This window comes from Tauraco erythrolophus, chromosome 3 (genome assembly GCF_009769465.1).
Source record: "Tauraco erythrolophus isolate bTauEry1 chromosome 3, bTauEry1.pri, whole genome shotgun sequence".
In the NCBI taxonomy this organism is placed as follows: domain Eukaryota; kingdom Metazoa; phylum Chordata; class Aves; order Musophagiformes; family Musophagidae; genus Tauraco; species Tauraco erythrolophus.
In genome coordinates, this window is record NC_141467.1 from 103,924,394 (window position 1) to 103,947,124 (window position 22,731).

General features: G+C 45.5%; 1 protein-coding gene across 1 annotated transcript; it reads right to left on the minus strand.

Annotated features, from left to right (window-relative positions):
• Window positions 1-18,964: 18,964 nt before the first annotated feature.
• ARC (activity regulated cytoskeleton associated protein) lies at window positions 18,965-20,179 on the minus strand. The gene has a single exon (XM_009984141.2). The coding sequence runs from the start codon at window positions 20,177-20,179 to the stop codon at window positions 18,965-18,967; it is 1,215 nt and encodes a 404-aa protein (XP_009982443.1).
• Window positions 20,180-22,731: the final 2,552 nt, after the last annotated feature.

The following is a 22,731-nucleotide window of genomic DNA, read 5'->3' on the forward strand; positions in this document are numbered from 1 at the left end:
ATAGATTTCTAGGTTGGAAAAGACCTTAGAGATCATCCAGTACAACCGTCCCTAATCCCCCATTAAACCATATCCCTAAGTAGTTCATCCACCCTTTTCTTAAACACATCCAGGGATGGGGACTCAACCACATCCCTGGGCAGCCTATTCCAGTGGCTGACAACCCTTTCAGAGAACAAATATTTCCTAACATCCAACCTGAATCTCCCCTGACTAAGCTTATACCCATTTCCTCTTGTTCTATCACCCAACACTAATGTAAAGAGCCCTTCCCCCACCTCCCCACCATCCCTTCTCAAATATTTGTAGGCTGTAATCAGGTCTCCCCTCAGCCTCCTCTTCTCCAGGCTAAACAGCCCCAACTCCCTCAGCTGCTCCCCATAAGTTTTATTTTCCAGCCCCTTGACCAGTTTAGTCGCCCTTCTTTGGACTCGCTCCAGGAGCTCAATATCTCTCTTAAAGCGAGGGGCCCAAAACTGGACACAATATTCCAGGTGCGGCCTCACCAGTGCCGAGTACAGGGGCAGGATCACTTCCCTGTTCCTGCTGGTCACACTATTCTTGATACACGCCAGTATCCCATTGGCCTTTTTGGCCACCTGGGCACACTGCTGGCTCATATCAAGCCGGTAGTCAACCAACACCCCCAGGTCCTTCTCCGCCAGGCAGCTCTCCAGCCACTCTTCCCCGAGCCTATAGCGATGCTTGGAGTTTTTATACCCCAAGTGAAGGACTCTGCACTTGGCCTTATTAAAGCTCATGCCATTGGCCTCAGCCCAAAGATCCAGCCTGTTCAAATCCCTCTGAAGGGCCTCCCTACCCTCAAGCAGATTGACACAACCTCCCAGCTTGGTGTCGTCCGCAAATTTACTGAGGGTACATTCAATCCCCTCATCCAGGTCATTGATAAAGATGTTAAACAGAACCGGACCCAGCACTGAGCCCTCGGGAACCCCACTGGTGACCGGGGGAACCCCACTGGTGATCGGTCAAGTGATGTGCAATGAAAAGACCCTCTTTGCCCAACAGAGCCATTGAGTAGACAGGATGAAGGGAGGAAATGGAAACGTGGGGAAGAAAGCAATTTTCCCAAGATCTCAGAGCAGCATGGCTGAAGAGCTAGCAAAGGAGGAAACCCCTCCAGGCACTCTATTCAACTCCTGCTGTGGTGGCCCATATGTGACCTCATGCTCAGGGAAGATTTGCTCCTTTCCAATGCAGCTCCATCTGCTCCTTCACTGCTCTTTTTCCTGCCCAGTTGAGGGCAAGGCAAAATTGGGAAACAAACAAGAAATGTTGGGTCTGTACCTTGGTCCAGCAATGTCCAAGGCTGTCAGATGACATGGTTTATCATCTGTTGTTGCTGCTCTGAGGCTTTTTGCTAGATATCCAACTTGAGGGCATCCATGGGACCCTCCCTACTTGTTTTGCCACCGAAAATCCACACAGAAACTCTCAAACACAACATGTAGTGTTAGAAAGCAGGCTTCACTTTATTGCAGCACTGAGTGCGTGGGGGATATTTTAACCCCTTCATTGTTGAATAACAGTTTTGACCTGTATCCTGTGAACAACTCTGAAGTAAACAGGTATAGTAGTTATAGTTTCTAAGACTGGACGTAACACCACTTTTCTCCTCCTGGAAAGAGCATCCTGGTCTCTTTTTCACTTTTCTCTTCTGCAGCCCTGATCCTTGTGCACATACCCAATTAAGTCCAGAGATGCTTTTTCATTAACAGAGCTGAACTAATGTCGCCTGTTTTCCCCTCTATCATCTTGATAAGCTCCATCTGTCCCAGGGGGAGGGAGAGAAGAATTTCAAAGTATAACGATGGGCTTCTGGAGTCATCTGAGAAAGAAAAACAGAAAAAGGCAACACACACACAAAAAAAGAAAAGAGAACTGTAAGGTGGGGGGTGCTCAGCCGCAGTGTTAGTACAGACAAGCTGGGTAATTACTGACTGGTGCTCTGTCTTTGCATGAGGCCATTAATCATGACTATTGCCTGGCTTGATTTATTTTTAAAGAACGCAGTAAGCAGGCAGTATCTGGTGAGGGAAAGTATTCAAGCTTCACATATGTCAGGCAGAGAGAGCAGAGTGAGATGGGAACAGGCAGCAGACGGTGAGCTTCAAAGGAACAGACAAATAAAAGCCCCCTGCAGCAAAGAATGCCTTCAGAGACAAAACAGGAAGCCTATAGCCTGCGATGCTATTCAGGAAGATTTTATTAGTAGGCTGTAAAGCTCCAAGCAGGAAAGTTGGGCTGGTCTGTTTTTTAAAGGGATGTGGAGGTGAGTTTTAGCCTATCCTAAGCAATTCTTAATCCCCTCCAAAAGTAGGTGTTTGTCATGTTTGTTTTGTCTGGCAAGGACCACATCCATTCACACTGAAGAAGCAGTCTTACAGAGTGAGAGTAACGCTTGCGCTTATAGAATCATAGAATGCTTTGGGTTGGAAGGGACCTTAAAGATCATCTAGTTCCAACGCCCCTGCCATGGGCAGAGACACCTTCCACTAGACTAGGTTGCTTAAAGCCTCATCCAACCTGGCCTTGAACACTTCCAGGGATGAGGCAGCCACAACATCTCTGGGCAACCTGTTTCAGTGTCTCACCACACTATATGCCTGAATCGTGCTGTAAAATCATAGAATCATAGAACGGTTTGGGTTGGAAGGGACCTCAAAGATAATCTACTTCCAAACCCCCTGCCACAGGCAGGGACAAATCTTCTGGATGTGCTTATCCCACCTACACAGCTGGGAGCAATGACAGGAAAAATTTCAAGGGAGGATGGTGGATGTAGTTTTTCTGGATTTTAATAAGGCTTTTGATACTGTCATAGAATCATAGAATCATAGAATCATAGAATGGTTAGGGTTGGAAGGGACCTTAAAGATCATCCAGTTCCAACTCCCCTGCCATGGGCAGGGAAACCCTCCACTACACCAGGTTGCCCAAAGCATCATCCAACCTGGCCTTGAACACTTCCAAGGATGGGGCATCCACAGCTTCTCTGGGCAACCTGTTCCAGTACCTCACCATCCTCTGAGGGAAAAATTTCTGCCTTATATCTAATATAAATCTCCCCTCTTTCTGTTTAAAGCCATTACCCTTTGCCCTATCACTGCCCGCCCTTGTAAAAATACCAGTTGATCTGAACTGGGACATCTTCACCAGCTGAATCAAAGGTTGAGGAGTCAGCCCTGTAATTAGGCCCGGTATCCATTGAAAGCATGTGAAACAGGGCATCTTTTGTTACAGGAAAGCTATAAAATACATGACATCTTTATGTGTATTACGATTATGCTTGGAGGCCTAACAGAAATAGAGGTCTCCTACCAGTTGGTACTGTGTGTGTGTATATGTGTGTATATATATATAAGCTCACAGTCTGAATACACTATGGTGGGAGGAGAGAAAGGTTTGTTTCAACAGGAACTGACTCTAGAAATGGGATTCTCTCAGCTAAGCTTAGCTGCTGAAAAGCTGAGAACATACTACCTTTCAAAACTCACTGCATACTTAGGCAAGATCACGAGGTGGGAGGAAAAGTCCTTGGGAGATGGCTTTCTCTCTCTGCTGTCCGTGGAGGAAACCAAGATGTCTAATTTGCATCTGGTGGTTAAGTTCTAGACAAATTTCAGCCTCTTTTTGTGAGTTCTCCAACTACTATTTTTTCTTTCCCTTCACGTAGGGTGAGGGAGGAGAAACCAATGGTCCTCTGGCTACATGCAGTTGCCCATGAGTTGTTCAAGTAGGGCTGCAATGTAAGCCCACCATGATTAGCTTTGTGTCTGCACACTAACAATAGAGCTGAATTGACATGGGGTTGCTGAATAATTTAAATATCTAACCTTGGGATGAAGAAAACTAGTTTGACTACTATTTGCTTTTTTTTTGGCTGCTACCACAATGAAAATCAAGTAGGTTGATTTCAGTCTTGTGGTGAGACTACCAAGGATAAACCAGTCACTTTTGGGGTATTTTTCCATCCCAAAGCACCTGACTTAGAAAAGAGCAGGTTGAGGGTGAGAAGGATTTGAAGAAGTCACCAGCCTGGTGCTTGTGATTTAAACGCAAACAACTTTTTCAGCATCACTGTGAATAGTTCATGAGCAGTGAGTGTGTGTGGAGTCTTCTCAGCATCATTTTCCTAGTTTGAAAACCAACCCAGTGGATTCACACGGGGAAAGGCGTGTGATTAACAAGTCAACAAAGCAGCATCGCACATCAGACCAAACAGGCAGCTCAGTGATTCAGGGACTGGTGGGAAACCTGGGGTTCTCAGACAAAAATCCTTGTCTAGAACTGAGTTGTCATGACAGCATTAATGATAGGGGATAAATCAGGGAAATCATGAAAAAAATGCTTTTACTATGTCATTACGAAAAAAAAGGCAAAATGCAAATTAGGCCACTACTGCTGAGAATTAGAGGAGAAAGAATGGATGTGTTTGATTAAAACTGGAAACCTAGGCAGGCTGAAGTTGCAGAACAATGCATCGTTTTCCCCTGAAAAATCCAAAACCTAAGAAAAGGTAAATATATACATCAGAGAGTCCAAAATTCTCTCTTCCAGGGGCAGCTTTGAACTCGCTTGTTAGAGACATTTTAAAATGCTCAGCATGTCATTCCAGATAAGTGGAAAAAATCTGGGGAATAAACTGTTAACCAGGAGAGGTGTTTTTCTAGAAGACTAGACTCCTTAAGGTGCAATGTCAGGTCTGAATTCCTACTTAACTTCTCTACGGCAATGTTGCTTCATCTCTTACAACCAGCATAGCTATACCTGTCCTTCATCTCTACTGAGTCCTGAGCTGGTATGGTCAGTCCCACACCGATAGCAGACGTGTATCACCTCTTCATTAGAGGTATGAAGGAGCAGAGCCTTGACCCAAAGCCTGTTTCACACAATGTGAATTTTTCTATTTGCGTGTGCAAGGCTCTGGAGTGGAGGGTAAATGTGTAGAGACCTTTCCTCATCCTTAGCTCCAGAGTAGATCAGGGCTGAGATGTATTGCTGAGAACAGTAGAAAAGGCATGAACTCCGTCTGGATGCAGAGAGGCTCAGTTACTGACCTATATACTTGTTGCATGAAAAAGAAAATGGTTCAGCATCTCTCTTCATCATCCTCACTCTGTATCTTGACTCAGAGACTCCATCACAAGACAACAGCATCGGTGTTAAACCAACATGCTTAATCAAAAGCATGTGATAAAAAGCGTTGGGTTTGTTTGTTTGTTGGAGTCTATAAGGATATTTTCCCTTTTAAAATTCTAGTTCTCTCTTTCTTCTCATCACTTAGTGCCTGGGAGCCTAATTTCTGAAGGAGTTAATGGTAGGGGAGTACTCATCATGCAGATGCCAAGGAAGCAGTCTCCTTAGCAACAGCAGCCATGGAAGCACTCACATCTGATTAGCTCTTCAACCCATTCATGTCCCTTGCACTCCCAGAAGTGTCCTGCCTGAGGGATAAGTTGGCCTCTATGTTGTTTTAAGTGTCCTGGGGTATAGATAATTCCCCAGTGAACATTTGAGCTCACCTCTATGAGAAATCTTCCTGCTTAGTCACTCAAAAATGTGCCTTTTGAAAACTCAGTATCAGTGTTCAGAAGAAGACTCCCAGCAAAGATATGGAAAGAAGAATATTCTTGAATTATGCAGGGAACAGATACAGGTGGAACTGAGGAAGTTTCTTCAGTGGTGGTCCTCTGCAATGATATAATTCCCTCTATGAAATTCAGCCTTAGAAGTGGAGACGCTTACTCTCTGAGGTCTGTTTTTCTTCAAGAGGGGCATTAGCTATTGCAACAGGGGTTTGCTTGTAGAGTACAAACAAGTACTCTCCAAAACCATAGCTGATGTTGCCAGATATTCTGGCACCGAGCTACAGACCCATGGCAGCTGCTCTCTCTGGCTAACGACCCATTGAGGAGACCTAGAACAGGTCTCAGTGGAGTTGAGAGATTTATATAATTCAAAGAAGGACATTACTGGGTGTAAAATAAGTCTGATGAGTAGGAGGACAGACCAGATAAGAAAGAGGTGTGCCATAAGAAAGTCCTGGTGCAGAAAGTATGTTTAATGAATTAATAAAATCCATACAAAGAGAACATTGTGTCACAGCAACAACCCTATTTAAAGCATGATCCCATGAACAGTTGTATGAACAAACAGGGAAGGAGTCAAACTGAGCCTACTGGATCTGAGAGTGTCAGTCATAGGAAGCAATGTGGGAAATTTTTACAGCAATTCTTGTCACCCAATTTTCTGTATTCTGAAACTACATCCTGAGGTGTCACATAGAATCATAGAATCACCAAATAGTTTGGATTGGAAGGGACATTTGAAGACTATCTAGTCCAACCCTCCTGCAACAGCAATGGACATCTTCAACTAGATTAGATTGTTTGTTCAGAGCCCTGTCTAGCCTGACCTTGAATGTTTCCAGGGATGGGGCATCCACCACTTCTCTGAGCTACCTGGTCCAGTGTTTCACCACTCTCATCATAAAAAATTTCTTCCTTATATTTAATCTGAATCTCTCCTCTTTTAGTGTAAAACCATTATCCCTTGTCCTATCACTATAGACCCTATTGAAAAGTCTGTCCCCATCTTTCTTGTAAGCCTCCTTTAAGTACTGAAAGGCTGCAATAATGTGTCCCCAGGGCCGTCCCTTCTTCAGCCTAAACAACCTCAACTCTGTCAGCACCATGAGCCTACGTAGTAAGAGCCTTTCAGTACAGAAAAGACTTCTACAAGAAGAAAGGGTCTGTCTTGTTCTCTCTAGCTCTTGGTAAAAAAGCTCTGAGCTAAACGAGTTGGTGAAAGTGTGAGGTCTCCACTACTAGAAGAGCTTTAAAACTGGTGTAGAACACAATCTGTGAGTTGCAGCATGGCAACAAATTATGTTCTCCTGAAGCAGGTGGAGGATATGATCCTGCAGCTCTCGGTGGTTGCATGATTCCCCAAGAAGTGAAGCAGAGTTTCCCAGAATTCCCTCTGCAATATCACTTGAGTACGCTAGTGCAAAACATCTGGCACTCTTGCAGAAGATAACACAGTAAATGGTAGGTGGCCACTTCTCTTCTCATAGCATGGAGTGAGTTACAGGAAAGTCTTTGCCAGGTTTTAGCAGGAGACAGGTTATGACTCATTGTGTTTCAGGACCAAAGAGCAGCAGGATTCATAGTGGACATCATTCTCAGCATCTCCTGCAGGGACACTTATTAAACCGCTATCCCAGGAGTGACAGCTCCTACTTGACTTGCAATCAGTTTTGGTAGGGACTTACTGAGTCTGTAAGGAGCAGGGCCAAGGTCCTACCGGACAGTTGTCTCCACCTTCACTGCATGGTAGTCAAAGCCACGTCACACTGCTTTTTATATCTAGCAAGCTTGTTAAGTCTGACGCTCGGCGCTTCACTACCTTCCCTTTGTGCTCTCTTGGCACTCCGCAGTCCTGCCCTCGACATATTTACTGCAGAAGAGCTTTTAAATTTGGAGATTTGTCTCTGCTCTTTCAACTCTGCGCACAGCCATACTCCATTTTCGATCCCAGACTCCACAATGGCAAGCACAGAAGAACTCATTAACTTCTTCCAGTGGCAAATTCATCCCTTCAGAAACTCCTATCCGGTCAGGATGTTGAATAACCCACCAATTTCTCTTTTTCTCTACCCCAAGAACAAGCAACTGAGCAACAACAGAGAAAGGGAAACCACCTACCCCCCGAGCAGCTTTGATGGCTTTTTTTCCTGGCTGACTTATGGCAAGAAAAGCAAAGAAGCAGCAAAGGAGCCGTGAAAGGAATGTTCTTCTGGGGGATGCTAGAGATGAGATGCTGGAGGGTCCTGACGTCACTTGCCTAACATGCAAATTTGGGACTTGTTTCAGAGCAGTCAGGGCTGGATGCAGTCACGATACGATATTCCTTGTAGTGGGGAGACTTCTTTATCATGTTCCCCCACGAATACGTATGCTGCACTGGGGGACCCTGTCTACTCCCAAAGCATCCCCTCTGCTTGTATCTCCCTGTTTAAATCCATCCTGAGAGCTGAAAATCCTTGTTATAGCCTGACATTCTCTATGGAGGGAAAGTTATTAGATGATTGATTTTTTTTTTGCCTGCATCAATAATTTAATCATTTATATAATATGGTGGTAAATAAGTAAAATCAGTCAAAGGATATAGTTCATTGACTGAGGCCGGAGGGGAGAGAAGAAGATAGAGGTGACAACAATATCTGCAGTCCAGGGAAGCTAAACCATTTTTTATCTTTTCCAGAACTACAATGGTATTCATATCTTCAGCAAATGTAAACTGTTAGGATGGGAATCTATGCAGGAAGCTTTTCCATAGGCACGGTCACGTCCGTCTCGTTTCCATAGAGACTTGGGTCCCTGGTTCCAACAGCGAAAATCCTGATTGACACTTTGTACCTTCTGAGAGGTAGAGCCTCAGCGTCATAGAAACAAGCTCTGAATGTTTATTAAAGTCCCTTGTGGCAGGAGGCTGAGCTTTTCAGAGTTTCCTTAATTTATTTATTTTTGAAAATATTCTTTTTTTTTTTTTTTTCCCCTCCTGGATCTTTTCTCACGCCATGGAAACAGTGCTGGCTTGACAGCTTTGGAGTCAGCAATCACACCTTGATTTCTGCAAACAGGCAGAAATGCAGACAAATGGCTAGTTTGCACTCTGATTGTTAGAGAAAAAGGTGAGTAGGAAGGAAAAACAAAAGTGCTGGATTGCTTCTGATAATCAGAATGGGGAGGCAACCTGGATTAAGCAAGGATTTCATGAGCTGTGAGTAGTTTTGGAAGACTCTTCCACAAAAGCAGAAGAAGGTGATCACCTAAAGCCATGACAGTGTGGAAAGGGCCAGATAATTTGGATTCATTTCTGTACCCTGAATACATTGCAGGGTTTGGGATGAATTGGGTTCATTGAGTAGAGTACTCCTTTGAGTAGAGCCACTTCTTTCTCGGATGGGGAATGGGCCTGAATTCTTGTCTCATGACCGCCGTGTGATACTGATTTTGAACATTAAGCATTAAGGATGTCCAGTCCCTGGAGAGACATCTCTGGGTGAGTTGACTGGGTAAAATGAATAAAAAGTATTACCAGGCAGACTCTTCCTGCTTATTTTCATTGCTTCTAGGCCCTATTTCACACTGCATGTTTTTAGCCATCACAGCTCCATTCTTTTGCTAGAAGGGTTGCCAGACAGTGATTTCTGCTGATACAGGTGTCAAATGTTCCAGTTTTCTTGTCAAGGTTCCAGAATAAATAAGATGTGCGATTGTCCCCCTGTTTTGCAGAGACCCTTGGTTGTCTTCTTTTGGGCCATCCAGCTTGGTCCAGGAAGTAACATCTAGCAGGGATGTTGAAAGGGCCCACTCTCTTTATCTAGTCTGATTTAAGGTAAAAGCAACAAAAAATAGTCAGAGTTGTCAGGAAAAACGTGGGTATTACATGATCTTGAGAGATTATTTGTGACACATTCCAAAAAAAAATGGCATTTACCAGCTGTTCAAATATTACATATGAAAAGACTACAGGAAACAACATTTCCTGGATTTTCATGGCATTTGTTTGCAATTCCAGATGCTTGGGTTGTACATACATCATGTAGTGTTGCATCAGTTTGTGCATGCTTGCTGATCTAAGATTGAACCTGTATTTAATATGTACTGATTGCGACACAGTGGATGCCCTGTGAAAAGCAGAACCTGGGAAGATTTGAGTGCTCTTTACATTGAGAGGCACTCATGGGTCTGATCTTCTGTGCAAAAGAGGAAGAGAAGGTGGCTGCCCTCTCAATATCACAGCATGGTTCCCAGAGAGTGTCCATTGTGTCAGGGAGCAGAATTTGCTCGTGGTAGGTTTTATCAAAAACATCCCCCTAAATCTCTAAAGAGAATTTTCAGGCAAGACACGGGTGATTGGGGAGCCAAGGTGGGGAAGAGGTGCTTTGCTTGATATCTACTGTGCCTGCCTTCATTGAGGGCTGTTTTACGCTACTGTCCTCTTCCCCTTAACCATGGTCCTGATGCACAGATGCAACATGGCTAGCTGGATGTAGGGCTAGATGAGTGCACAGAGCGGATACGACATGCTGAGATCCTTCGCTGGTGAGAGATGACAATACAAACCACAGTCATCGTTAGTCTAAGTCTGCCTCCACAGCACAGCATGCACAGCTTTGCCATCCAGAGCCCCATGGCAATTCCCATGGTTCTTGTTCCCTTTGTTTCTTCTTTGAGATGAAGAAAGTACAAATGGACCCTGAACTTCAGGGCAGGTTACAACTGAACATCAGCATAGACTACCTCAAGTGTTCCGCTGTGGGGATCCCAACATGAGAAGCACATGGAGCTGTTGGAGCAGGTCCAGAGGAGGACCACAAAGATGATCCGAGGACTGGAGCACCTCTCCTATGAAGACAGGCTGAGAGAGTTGGGATTGTTCAGCCTAGAGAAGAGAAGGCTCCGGACAAATCTTTTAGCAGCCTTCCAATACCTAAAGGAGGCCTACAAGAAAGCTGGAGAGGGGCTTTTGACAAGAGTATGTAGTGACAGGACATGGGGTAATGGCTTTAAACTGAAAGAGGGAAGATTTAGATGAGATATAAGGAAGAAAATCTTCCCTCTGAGGGTGGTGAGGCACTGGACCAGGTTGACCAGAGAAGTTGTGACTGCCCCATCCCTGGAAGTGTTCCAGGCCAGATTGGATGAGGCTTTGGGCAATCTGATGTAGTGGAAGGTGTCCCTGCTCATGGCAGGGAGGTTGAAACAAGATGATCTTGAAGGTCCCTTCCAACCCAAACCATTCTATGATTCCATGATTCTAAGTACTACACTGATATCAGTGCCTAAGCTGAGGACAACCTTTAAGGTGACAACTTTAGATTTGGCTTCTGCTGGTGACAAAATTGATAGTGAATTTGGGCCCCTCCAGTGAGTGAATTTGTAATTTTTCAAATTCTTAACATAGGCTCTGTAATGCTGATTACAAAGAGGGATTTTTCCTTGACAAAAAAATGGGAAAATAACTTCATTTTGGGTAAGGAAGGGATTCACACCATTCCAATGACACCCAGAAAATTCTGCATCACTGAAGTGTGCAACATAGTAGCACAAAGGGTGTATTTTTTGCAACAAGGAAAATAATGGAGCTTTTTTATTTGAATAGCTAAATCAGGAGAGTACAAAATAAGGCAAGATCAAGTCAGAAGAGAAACTCTCTTAATATCTCAGTGGATTAAATCAAAGATGAAAAGACAATTTCTTCTTGCACGAACTCGGCACATACCTTTGAGTCCTAAATCAGTTAATTTCTTTTCTCCTTCTTTATTTTGTGTTTTTTTTTTTCAAGTCGAAGTCAATTTTTAAGTGATGCTTTTTAGAAACAAAGAGTCAAAAAGGTTCATTTTTAAAATGTCAAGACTCTCTTCCTTTAGAAAAAAAAAAAAAGAAACACTTTATGCCAGCAAGTGGATCTGTAAGCTTCAGGACTAAATGAAATCTGATTTTCTAGGGACTTATGGCTTGTGTTTTAACTTTTCTCTAATATTGGCTGAGCATATTCAGTCTATGCCTACGTGGGAGCGGTGGAACAATTACCCTCTATTCAGTGACTTCTTATCAGACTTTGGGAGTCTCTGTTTTCACATCATGCAAGTTAACGGGTTGAAAGTTAATAAACATGCGAGGAAGGAAGATTGAAAAACACACTGACACTGCATGATCACTTCGACGTTCAGAAGTGTGACCCTAAAAAGTCCTAAATGTAGCCTAAAAAGTAATGAAAATGATTGTCCCTTAGATAATTATCACTCACATTTTTTTCACCTAGAAATGTTTGCTGAATTGAGCCTAATTTTGCACACAACCACCCTCCTTTCAATTTTCAGTGATTAGATATTAGCTGGAAAAGGCATGTCACCTGCCTGCAATTTGTACTTGGTACAAACTAGCATCTATGGGAATAGATCTAAGACAACATCCTGCTCCATGATCAAAGTGAGCGCCCAGAGCTCACCAGAGCATCATATCGACGTGGTAAGTGGAGCCATTACAGCCGATTGTGTCAATAATGAAAGTTTCACAGCCTCCCTAATTACACATTGCTTTGCTGGAAAAAGTGGCTCCAGGGGAGCAGTTAGGCTGTGCACAAACACATGCCTGCCTGAAAAGTCAATAAATATGATTTACATGACTGACCGGTGCAATCACTTTGATTAAAATAGAAGGAGATAGAAAGAAAGAAAAAAAAAAAAAAAGAAAGAGAACAGGTATTTCATATATAAATGCAATACTCTGAGAAGGCCCATCTTAGAACTTTCTTTAAGCAAATTAAGGAATTCCTCAGTATAGCTACAATAAAGAGAGAAGGAAAAAAAATCAAGTAAGCGTGAATTGGTGATTCTTCCTCAATTCTCTCAGTGCTTGACCTCACATGCCTTCTTCAGTGGCAGTGGAGATGCTTGTGAATCTCTTTGCATTTTGGATCATGCCCCAGCAAACACAAGGATGGTTCTCATTTCGATTTTGAACGGGGTTTCTACTAGTTTGAGGCAGTTAATCCATTGCTGGGCTGCATCTATCCCAAGTGACTCCCTACTGATAGAGCCAGGAGCAGTAATAAGGTATTTCTTCATTAAATGAAGGTGTAGGTCCAGTGACTCTCTACAGACTTTCATCTGGAACTGTCAGAAAGAAAGTAAATAACAATTATTAGATTCAAATCCAGAAGGCTCTGGAACAAAATTGGAAACCTTCCGAGTTTATCCGGCACAGTCAGGCGCTTCCCAGCCTCACCTACCTTTCCCACCTCCCTCAGCAGGGCATCCCCATCCTGTCCATCTTCCTCCACCATAACTTGACCATTCAATCTTCCTCACCTCTCTGCATTGACCTCTCATCACCCCTTTTCTCCTGACCTCCTCCACCGAAGCAACCACTGATCTTGCATCACTGAAGCTGTGGGAGTGTGCTGTGTGGGGATGGATGATGATGAGAACAGATTTTTTCTCTTTAGAGCATATTTTAATTTTAATTCCCACCGTCTACAGTGGAGTTCTGCCCCCCTCTGCTGGAAGAGCTCAGCACCTCCAGCTGAGTAGCTCTTGCTTTTTCTTGCAAGGCACTGGATTGGTCCTTGCAGGAGACCCAGCCCTTTGGCCATGTCCATAGACCATGTAAAGTCTCCTGTCCAGTTTCTCTTACGCTTTTCCAGGATGGAATGACACTGGCTGCACCCCTTTTGCTCATCTATCCTCTCAACGCTTGTTTCTCACTTTTTGCTGATGACAATAGCTGAGGGCACAAAGGCAGAGTTCAGCTGTGAACCCAAATTACATCTTCAAAGTTTCTTTCTCACTCTTGATAAGAGTCTATGGTGGAATGAGCTGTAAAGAGCTGAAGACACAAGGATTAGCAGATGTCCTTTGGGCATATTTGACCATCAGACCATGATCTGCCTTTTCAACCTGAGCCCAAAAGAAATATCTGGAAGGCGCATTTGGCAAAGCACGTGAAAGGAATGAGTCCATTTGTTTCCCCAAGTGACCAACTCAGGTGCACATTACCAGCTGCATCACATCCCAGATTGTTAGTCCTAATACCTTCCTTGCTGGGAAGATACCAGGGACAGAGAAGGGAATGAGAGCTAAATTCACCTGAGTGCAAAACCTTTCCAGGAGAGGAGGGATTTGCAGACTGAGAGCAGAGTCCTCTGTCCCCATGGACTGAAGGTCTTTGGGCCAGATCTTTGAGCCTAGCCTGTTGCAAAACCACTCATTTAAATTTAAAACACTCTGAGCTACATTCCCTGCTGTTTCCTTCCTCCAGCCCCAATGACCCAGAAGTGTTTTACAGGTAATTGAGCCCAAGGAATAGAGAATAACCCTGGTGTAGGCGAATGCTCTAGATAGATAGCAAAGCACCAGCCTGATAGTAGCTTCTGGGTCTCTGTGCTGCTGAGTGGTGGCTCTTCTGACTGCTGAAGTCCCTTTGGATAGCAAGTAGAGCTGATTCAGGCCTAATGATTTGTTTACCTTGCCCTGACTTGCTTCAGCTCTTCCATGCCTGTTACCTCTCAAGCATGGGTGGGATTGTGATTGCCCTCTGTTTCAGTAGACTTCTTCTCAGCTGCACCCAACAAGAGCCCTGAACAATCCACAATCTCACAAGGGATTATTTCTCCCAGCCTCGTGGACTACATTTGACTCAATCTGAAATGTTAAACAGCCCCCTTAAAACTCCTCCATATTTTCTATATCCAACCTTTTTTCTCCAAAGGCCCAGTATGTTTCATTTTTATGTCAATCAGCTTTTGCTGAGAAGGAAGATTTCATGAGTCAAATAAGTCCAAATGGCTGACAAGACCAGCTCTTTAGAGGGAAATGGATACTTGGGTTTCCCATGAGCTAAAGAAGAAAGACCAGAAAGCAAGGCACGAAGCAATTGAAGCAGATGTTTCAAAGTTTTATTGTATAAATCTACAAAAGGCTTTGCTACAATAGCAAATAGAGTGTAGCACTATTCTATTGACAGGTTCCAGTGGCTTGGTGTGATCTTGTAACTCCAACATGACACATGAGGAATAAACTGCCTGATACAGTCAGATCTAGGGCAAGTGATGTTGGCTTACAAAGACCTTTTGGCTTCAACCCCTATAACCTGTAGTGATTCAATGTGTTTGCCTTCTGTACAAGATTGTTCAAATTAATAATATCTCTACTAAAAATAAAAACTCTAAAGTAGTTTCATCAGAGTCAAATGTAAAATTATCTAAGGAAAAAAAATCCAGTGGTCAAAATTTGCTAAAGTTTCACAGGCACAACACATACACACTTCTTCATTCATGTGACTCTACCCCAGGATAATAAACTACCAGTCCTTCCTGGAGAGGCTGGTAATATAAACCAGGGTGCTACAAGTAAAACTCCACTCTGCTAAGAGCAATAATCAAAATAAAATCAGTCCAGGAGATTCAGTTCTGCACATTCCAAAAAGTCAGCTGAAAATGTATAAACCTCAGGACCGAATTATGAAGTAGCACAGACTGGTTAATTCATTAAAAAGGCAGGAAAGTCTATGGAAAAATAAAATGCCTACTGAGGCAGTCAGGTCCCTTGAAAGGGAAATTAAGCACCTCAAAATCAAACATCATTTTGACCTTGGGATGATGCCTGTGAAGTCTGCCTTTACATTTTTTTACAGAATTTTCCAGTCCTGGACATTTTTGCTGAGCATTGTTGGAATGCACGTTAGGTCTCATTCGTTTAGTTCAAATGCAACAAAACACCACAGAATTTGGTTAGGTGGATTGGATTGCTCGACACACATACACCCACACTGACACGCACACTCGCATACCCGGGACAGTTGGCTCTGGAAGAGAGAGGAACCAACTGGACCTCTTCAGCTGAGATGTGAACCAAAACTGTCTTGTTCAACCAGCTCGAGCTCTTGTCTTTTGCACTCCCTGGGTCTGGATGGAAACAGTCACGCCAAAGCCAGCACAAGAACCCCAGTTCTTGCAGTGACTCTGGCCCATGCAGATCCAGGAAGAGCCTGCAATCTCACAAGAATCTCCTTTCTGGCAAGACAGATGGCCCAGTCGTGTGGGCTCAAGCAGTTCAGACAAGCATCTGGACCGCAGGATGCTTCTCCGAACCTCCAGAGCCCTTTGAGGTTTGAAAACTGATACCCGCATGAAATGAAGCTACCCTCAACTCAGGAAAAATGAGTTACAGCGTTAACAGCATGGAGGGTTCATAGCCTAGATAGGGTCAGTTATTTGGCAAAGTTAATCAGGAAAGGTCTTTAACTGATCATCTGGTGAAGATTTCTTTAGGTGAGTCCCAGTGGCCCCAGATTGCAGAGGTATGGTATCATCTCAACAGACAGTCAGTACAAGCCCAGCATCCTTGCTGTCCCCAAAGCCCAGACTTGGTTCTTCTGTTCTGCCTCTTGGTTTCTCTTTTCATTCTCAACGTTTTCTCTGTGCTTGGAGTACTTGGACGAGCTCGCGCTTTTCTTCATCCTGTTAGAAGTGGCTTCCTCCTTTCATTCTGGCTGTCAGCAACCTTGAACATGGCACTGCACTGCGTGAGAGGCTCTTTGGTACATGATTTGCCCTCTGTCTTCCTGTAGCGTTCGCTTCTTCCCTGGGAAAGCAGGAATCTTGGACACAGAGAAGAAAACAGCAACAGCAGCAGGGATCTCTGTAAAAGAGAAAAAAAAAAAATGCAGCAGCTCAGGTTAGATATCCAAAGTGGAGAATACAGGGAATTTTTCAGGAGGTGGCGTTATATTCAGCTGTGCCTACTAGGTGTCTGCAGGCTGGAGATCCTGCTAGGAATTGGTGCCAGCCGTCCAGCAGAAAGCAAGGCATGATGCACGCTGTCCCTAGAGTATTAATCATTGGAGTTGGTGCTTGGGTTCCTACATCAAGAAGCTGAAACCCCATCTTGGGATGGTACCAGCCTCTTGCAAGCACTAGGGCTGAGGTCTCAAGACCAGCACAGATATTTGCACATGGGCTGTTCAATATCTCGGGTCAGGACACTGGGGAGGCTAAGAAAGACCCACAGGGGCAAGATGAGAGTTCATTAATTACCTGTGGCAGTCTTTCCTTCAGACAGTAGATCTGGCAGTCAGTGGCTGGGGATCCTGACAGCAGGTCTGATGTTGAATCCTTGGTTTTGAAGATTTTTGCCTTTGGCTTTCCTTCCAAATCCTGAGCACTGTGAAGCGATTCCTTCTCAGAGGAGGATCTGAGTGAGTCACTGCAACCAAGAGAAGATAATGCTTGTAACGCACGGCCAGCTCATCCTCAGCAATGACACCCACTCCCCCACCACTCATCCCAGGTCATTAGTGAGAAATACTCCCTTCTCTCTGCAGACACAACCACTGCCAAACTGACTCGCTCTGAACAAGGGAGAGGAGAGCCGCCACCATTCCTGAGACCGACTCACTTCTTGCAAGGGTGCAGAACAGACATGCATCTCCTTTGGGCTGTGCATCGACCTGTAATGTGTTGTCACAGCTGGAGATTCAAGCCTAGACCTTCCCAGGGCAGGTCCTTTGGCTGGGCTAATGATGAAGTTTCCCATTTCCTCCCTATATTAATCAGCAAGTGCAAGACACTGTCCTGTTTGGGAACTTTTCCCACTCACTGTCCTTTATTTCTCTTTTGTTGTCCCTCCCTTCCCCTTTCTCCCAGCTCTACTCTGTCACTTACAATGATTCATGTTGCATTTCAGATTTTTTTTTTTTTTTTATCCCAGTGCAAGGTTCTTACTGGACAGGCTATGGCTAATTTAGGCGTGATGAGTGCAGAGAGGAGAATATCAGAGAATCGCCTTACCTTCATCCTCTTGGAAGGAGGTATGCCAAAGGCCTTCCAAGCCACTGGTGCCACAAGTCACTGCTGTAGTGGTGCCAGGAGGATCTCAGGGGCATTCCTGTTGCTGCTCCCCTGCTGCATCTCTCGTGGAGGTGTTGCTTATTTGGTCTGGTGCTGAATGCAGATGATGCTCAAGTTGTGTCCAGCCTCAAGAAGATTTGAAGAGCCAAACTTCCTGAATGTGTCTTACAACAGCTTCATCTCAAAGTCCTGTCGTCAGATGTTAGCCAAGGCAAGGTGAACGCTGAGCATTATTGTCTCAACATGGAAAATGTCACAGAGTCCAAGTCCATCTCCATCCATGGCAAGCAGATGTTGTAGAAAGTTCTTTGTGAATAGACAAAACTCTGTCCTCAGCTGCTCCAGGACAGGGATGCCAGGCTTTCCAAGAGCATTTTGAGTCTGTCTGTGTGAGTAGAAACTCTTTGTTGTGATGCACAGGCTGAAACTGTGCTGGGACACACAGCTCCTCTCTTCATTTCTTTTTGCTTTTACATGGCAAAAGCTTCACTTGTCTCCACACATCAGCATGGACTTGGTTTGCTGCTCTGGGGATATTTTACTCTGGATTTAGGATGTGTTTGTTTGTTCAATTCAAAGTATAAGGATTTATTTCCCTTACCTTCCCCCACCCTCTCAAAATAGCTCTGGTGTCTCCTCTCTCCACCTTGACACTCTCTCTTCTCTGAAAGGAAGTAGACTACTGCTTCAATAAACGAGCTCAGAATTTAATTTGAAACTCTGTTTCCTGCTGAATGCGCAGTGCAATGTGCAAAGAAAGGGTGAAATTCACCTCTGCACTGCAGTGGCCTTGATTGGAGTGAACAGAAACTAAGACAAGAAGTAAACCAGTAAGAGCCTCTTGAGAGGAAAAACATTAAAGCAGGTATTAGGTGCAGCAAAATGAAAAGCACAAAAAATAATCCAGATTCTTAAAGTTTTCGATTCCTGAAGTCATGGGATTTCTTCTAAAAAAAAAAAAAAAATCAAAAATGTTTTTAATCCTTTGGAGCAAGTAAGAACAGGAGATTGCCAAGTGAATAGAAGCCCAGTGGTAAATCAGAAATGGGCAAGGGTCCAAAGAAAGATGTCTCCTCAGGACAGGGACACCTCTTCAGAAGAGGGAGGAGAGAAGGAGAAGGAGAGATCCAGATGGGTAGGAACCCTCAGCCAATTGCTGCACTCGTATGAAGTTCTTGAAAGCTGTCAGCACTAACCGACTGCCTGTGAAGTCGGGAATTGTCTCTAGTTTCTTGTCAGGGATCTCATAAAATTGTCTGTTCCCCACAGTGGTGCAAGCATTATGTCCAGCACCACCATATTGCATGGCTCAAGTGAGGTGGGCAACCACATCCTAAGGTGCCTCTCCCCCACCGCCTCCCTCCCCCCACAAGCAAAGTTAATTCCTCTGCTATGGGCTGTTGGACTGAGCACACCTCATGTCTCGTCTCAGCCAGAACCTCTGTCCAAGGAGAAGCTTCCTAAATACGCCCCCTTCTCCCTTTCATATAACCCAGACTGCTGCCTCCCTTGGACTAGCTCATATGACAGTAGCTGGTGGGCTAGGGGGCTCAGGTTGAGTCCCATTGCTCGGCACGGGACTGGCGGTGGTTGAGGGAGGCACGCTCTCCACAGAATCTCCTGATTGAATCTCAGGGGTCCTCTGTGGGCTGGGCTCCTCAGAGTGGTCCATGTTGCCTTGGACTTCCTTCCCTCTTTGGATCAGCTGCTCTAAGGTCTTGGGCAAGGGATAACTCAAGAAGCGCTTCAGTTTGGGCTGGAGGGTACCTACCACATACTGGATAATTTCCTCCTCATCTGCATCAACATAGAGGGTCTGGTACAAGTCTCTCTTGCGCCAAAGGAACTGGTCCAGGGGCTCCCCCTCTTTCTGGGGCAAATCCAGCTCCCTTTTGATAGCATCCCTAGTCAGCGTCCCCTCGCTGTACTGCAGGAACTCCTTCTTGAACTCGACCCAGTTCTTGACAGAGTCCTGCTTGTATTCCCACCACTTTTTAGCTGGGCCATTCATGTGGTTTTGGATCTGAGACAGCCAGTATTCCTCTGTTCCACCCACCTGCTTTAAGTATTCCTCCAAGTGGCTCAAGAACTCCCGGGGATCCTCAAAGACTTGAGTCTCCACTGGGGAGGCTGGAGCATCCTCCGACACAGAGACCCACTGGTAGGAATCATGGGCCTGGGGGATGCTGGGCACCTCCCCAGGAGGAGGGGTCAGCGCATACATTTGGCTCATATCAAGGGCATAGTCATAAATCTCCCCTTCACTTGGCCTTATCTCTGGGCCTCCCACCCCAACGGACACGGTCTGCTTGCCATGGTCCCCAGGGCAATATTTGCCTCCCATGGACTCCAGACGATCCGCCCACTTCTCCAGACGGAAAAAGACCTCCTTCCAAACATTCATCTCTCTCTTGACCCACCTCTCCAGATGGGCAATGGTTTCCTGGCACCTGGCCAGGCAGGCCTTGATGGACTTTTTCCATCTTTGGTTATCAGTTGGGACATGGTCCTCTAAGTTATTCTCTAACTTCCCCACTGATTTCTGCAAGCCTTTCAGCTCGCGCTCCACCTGCTTGGAGACCTCAGACAGGAGGTGCCGGTGGGTCCTCCTGACATGCTCCAACATTTCTGCCCTACATTTCCCTATCTGCAAGATCACATTCGGCTTGTTGGCAACTCCACGGTGCCCCTGGAAGGAGTGGATGCCAGCATTGGTGACATTATCCAGCTGCATGACTCCGACCGTGCGAGTGTCAAACACGTAAAGAACTGGGTTGTAAGACCTGGCACTAGAGCTGCCTTTCAAAAACCCCACCACAACACTTCCCGAAAAACACACAGAGACTTCCAAACCCCCCTCAAAGGACTTTTTGACACAAACACAACCAAATCAGATATCACCGCAGAGCGAGCTGTTCGGTCCCCGTGGATCCCAGAGAGAGTTGTAGGCAAATTTCTCCTGGTGCCCAGCCGGAAACGCTGGTCTCACGTGTTCAAGGTGTCCCAGAGAGAGTCAGGATCCTTCAGGAACAAGAAGAGGAGTTGTCTAAGATGTCCAGCCCCGCGCTCTTGCCCGCTACCTGCTTATCCAGAGCTGAGAATCTTGAATGTCAGAGAGTCCTCGCCGGAGAAAAACACACAGAGATGCACACAGAAGCTGGAAGCTGCTGCAAAAAATCCCGGTGATTTCTCCTCCGGTAAACTTGGTGAGTCAAAAGCGCTTTCACTAGTGATGCAATGAGCTGCTTCTCTTCCCTGTCTGAACTGCTACTCGTCCAGGCTCTTCCATCTACTTATACCCCACACAGCTCAACATGTGGGTGGTGCCCAGCCTCCTCTCGCACTCTCAACGCGGCGTTCATTGGCTGAAAAAGCGAGGCCGGTGTCTGTGGCAACCCAGATCTTGGCAGCCTCCCCTGGCTTCCCACCCCCTCGCACACGCCCCCAGACTCGACGCGAGAAGCACTTGAAAGGTGCTGGAGACAGTTGGATAGATGGATGAGTAATCGCACCTTCCGCCTTTCAGATTGCAGGAGAAAAAAAAAAAAAAAAACCCACCACACTTATTCATTCCACAACTATTTACTCAGCAAGGTCATCATTAGCATGCTTCCCCTGGCAGGACTCGAGGAGGGGGAAATGAGGAGGAATTCGGTGTGTCACACCAAGACAGACACCCACAGGGCCCCCCCCACACACACCCGCAGATGCTTGCACGCACACACACACACATGGAGTGAGCTCACTCCTAATGCAATTGCTGGGAAATGGTGGTAAATCAGAAGGAAAAAAAAGAAAGGAAAAAAAAAGGGAGAGAAAAAAGAAAAGAGGAGGGGGGAAGGAGAGGGGGAATCACTCAAAGGAGCCACTTCAGCACAAACTGGAGCGCTCTGGACTTTCTAAAGCTTTGGTAGATGGGAGCCGTCCCCACTGCTTAATTGCAATCAGACCAACCGCTATCTTGGGAATATTCAGTAAGGGAGGGGGGACAGCATCCTGGTTTTTACACTGAATTAAATCCGCCCATCAAAAGCCTGTTCCGTACTTAGCTTGAATCAGATGCTTAATCAGTTAGCCAACCCACAAGCGCAGATGAAGCTACATTTGTTCTTTGCTCTTGACAAAGCAGGAAAAGCCAACCATAAAAGGAGTCCCCGGGTCTTATATAAGCCAGAGATAAAGGATTCCCTAATCCTAGAGAGTTCCCCACCGGAACACCCTCGGAGAGGTGCTGAGGACATCCGGGGCTTCTCTTCCCTTCCTAGTGACAGCGGCCGGAGGCAGTGGGGTGCTGATTCATGAATATCGCCTAAAAAAAAGGGGGTTTCAAGTGTGTTGCCAGCGGGGAGGTGCCTTGCCTCCGTTCGGGGTGGTGGGCAGTGTGCCAGGGGAGCCTTAGGATGATTCCACACTCCAGCAGCTCGTGGTCATGTGTTTCCAGGTTGGGACTACAGCCAGACTGGTAAGAGCAAAATGGGGAGCAGACGGATGGTGTTTCAGTGAGGTCATGCTGAAAGGAGGTTTCAGTGACCCCACACATTCAGTTAAAGGAGAGTCCTCTTGGAGCAAACTGGCAGTGCTTAAGCTGAAGGGCATGAAGGACAGGGGTCAGGACTCCCTTTTCCCCCCCACATCCATGGGCTGCAGGAGGGCACGTGTCTGTTCCCTACCAGGTGATGGCACACGGACAAACGCTTCTGCTCTGTGGCTCTCGGGGGAAACAGGAGGGTTATTTAGGGCAGCAGCAAGCTGATACAGAAGGACTGCATGGTCTGGTTAAAGGTGGGGAGTGCCAGTGAGTGGGGATGGGGGCAAAAGACTGAGGGTGTAAATGTAGGATGCCTAATCCAGCAGACCCTCCCAATGCCACTTTAATCCCCCTACATATCATGGTAGTGATATGACTATGCCCTCTGCCTTGCTTACTTTTCCACTTTCACCTCATTCTGAGCATGAGATTTTTGTGCATCTGTGTTTGTGTTTGGAAAGGGTCAAATGTCAATCATCAGAGGGTTCGGGACAGATCTGGAGCCTTTTATGCTCCCTATACCCCATAGAGTATATTCACCTTAAACCTGCATTGTCAGTAAAGGATCACATGAATCGGGAGAGACTGTGCACTCTTTGTATCTCTGGATTAGTGCAAAGATATTATCCAGAAAGGATTTTACCCAGGATCCCCAGAAATGGCCCTTAGGAGATTGCCAGTGGATAGGGACAGGTAATAGACTGGATTTAACTTTGCAAGGTGACCTGGTTTCAACCTCACCTTGTCCCATCAAATGC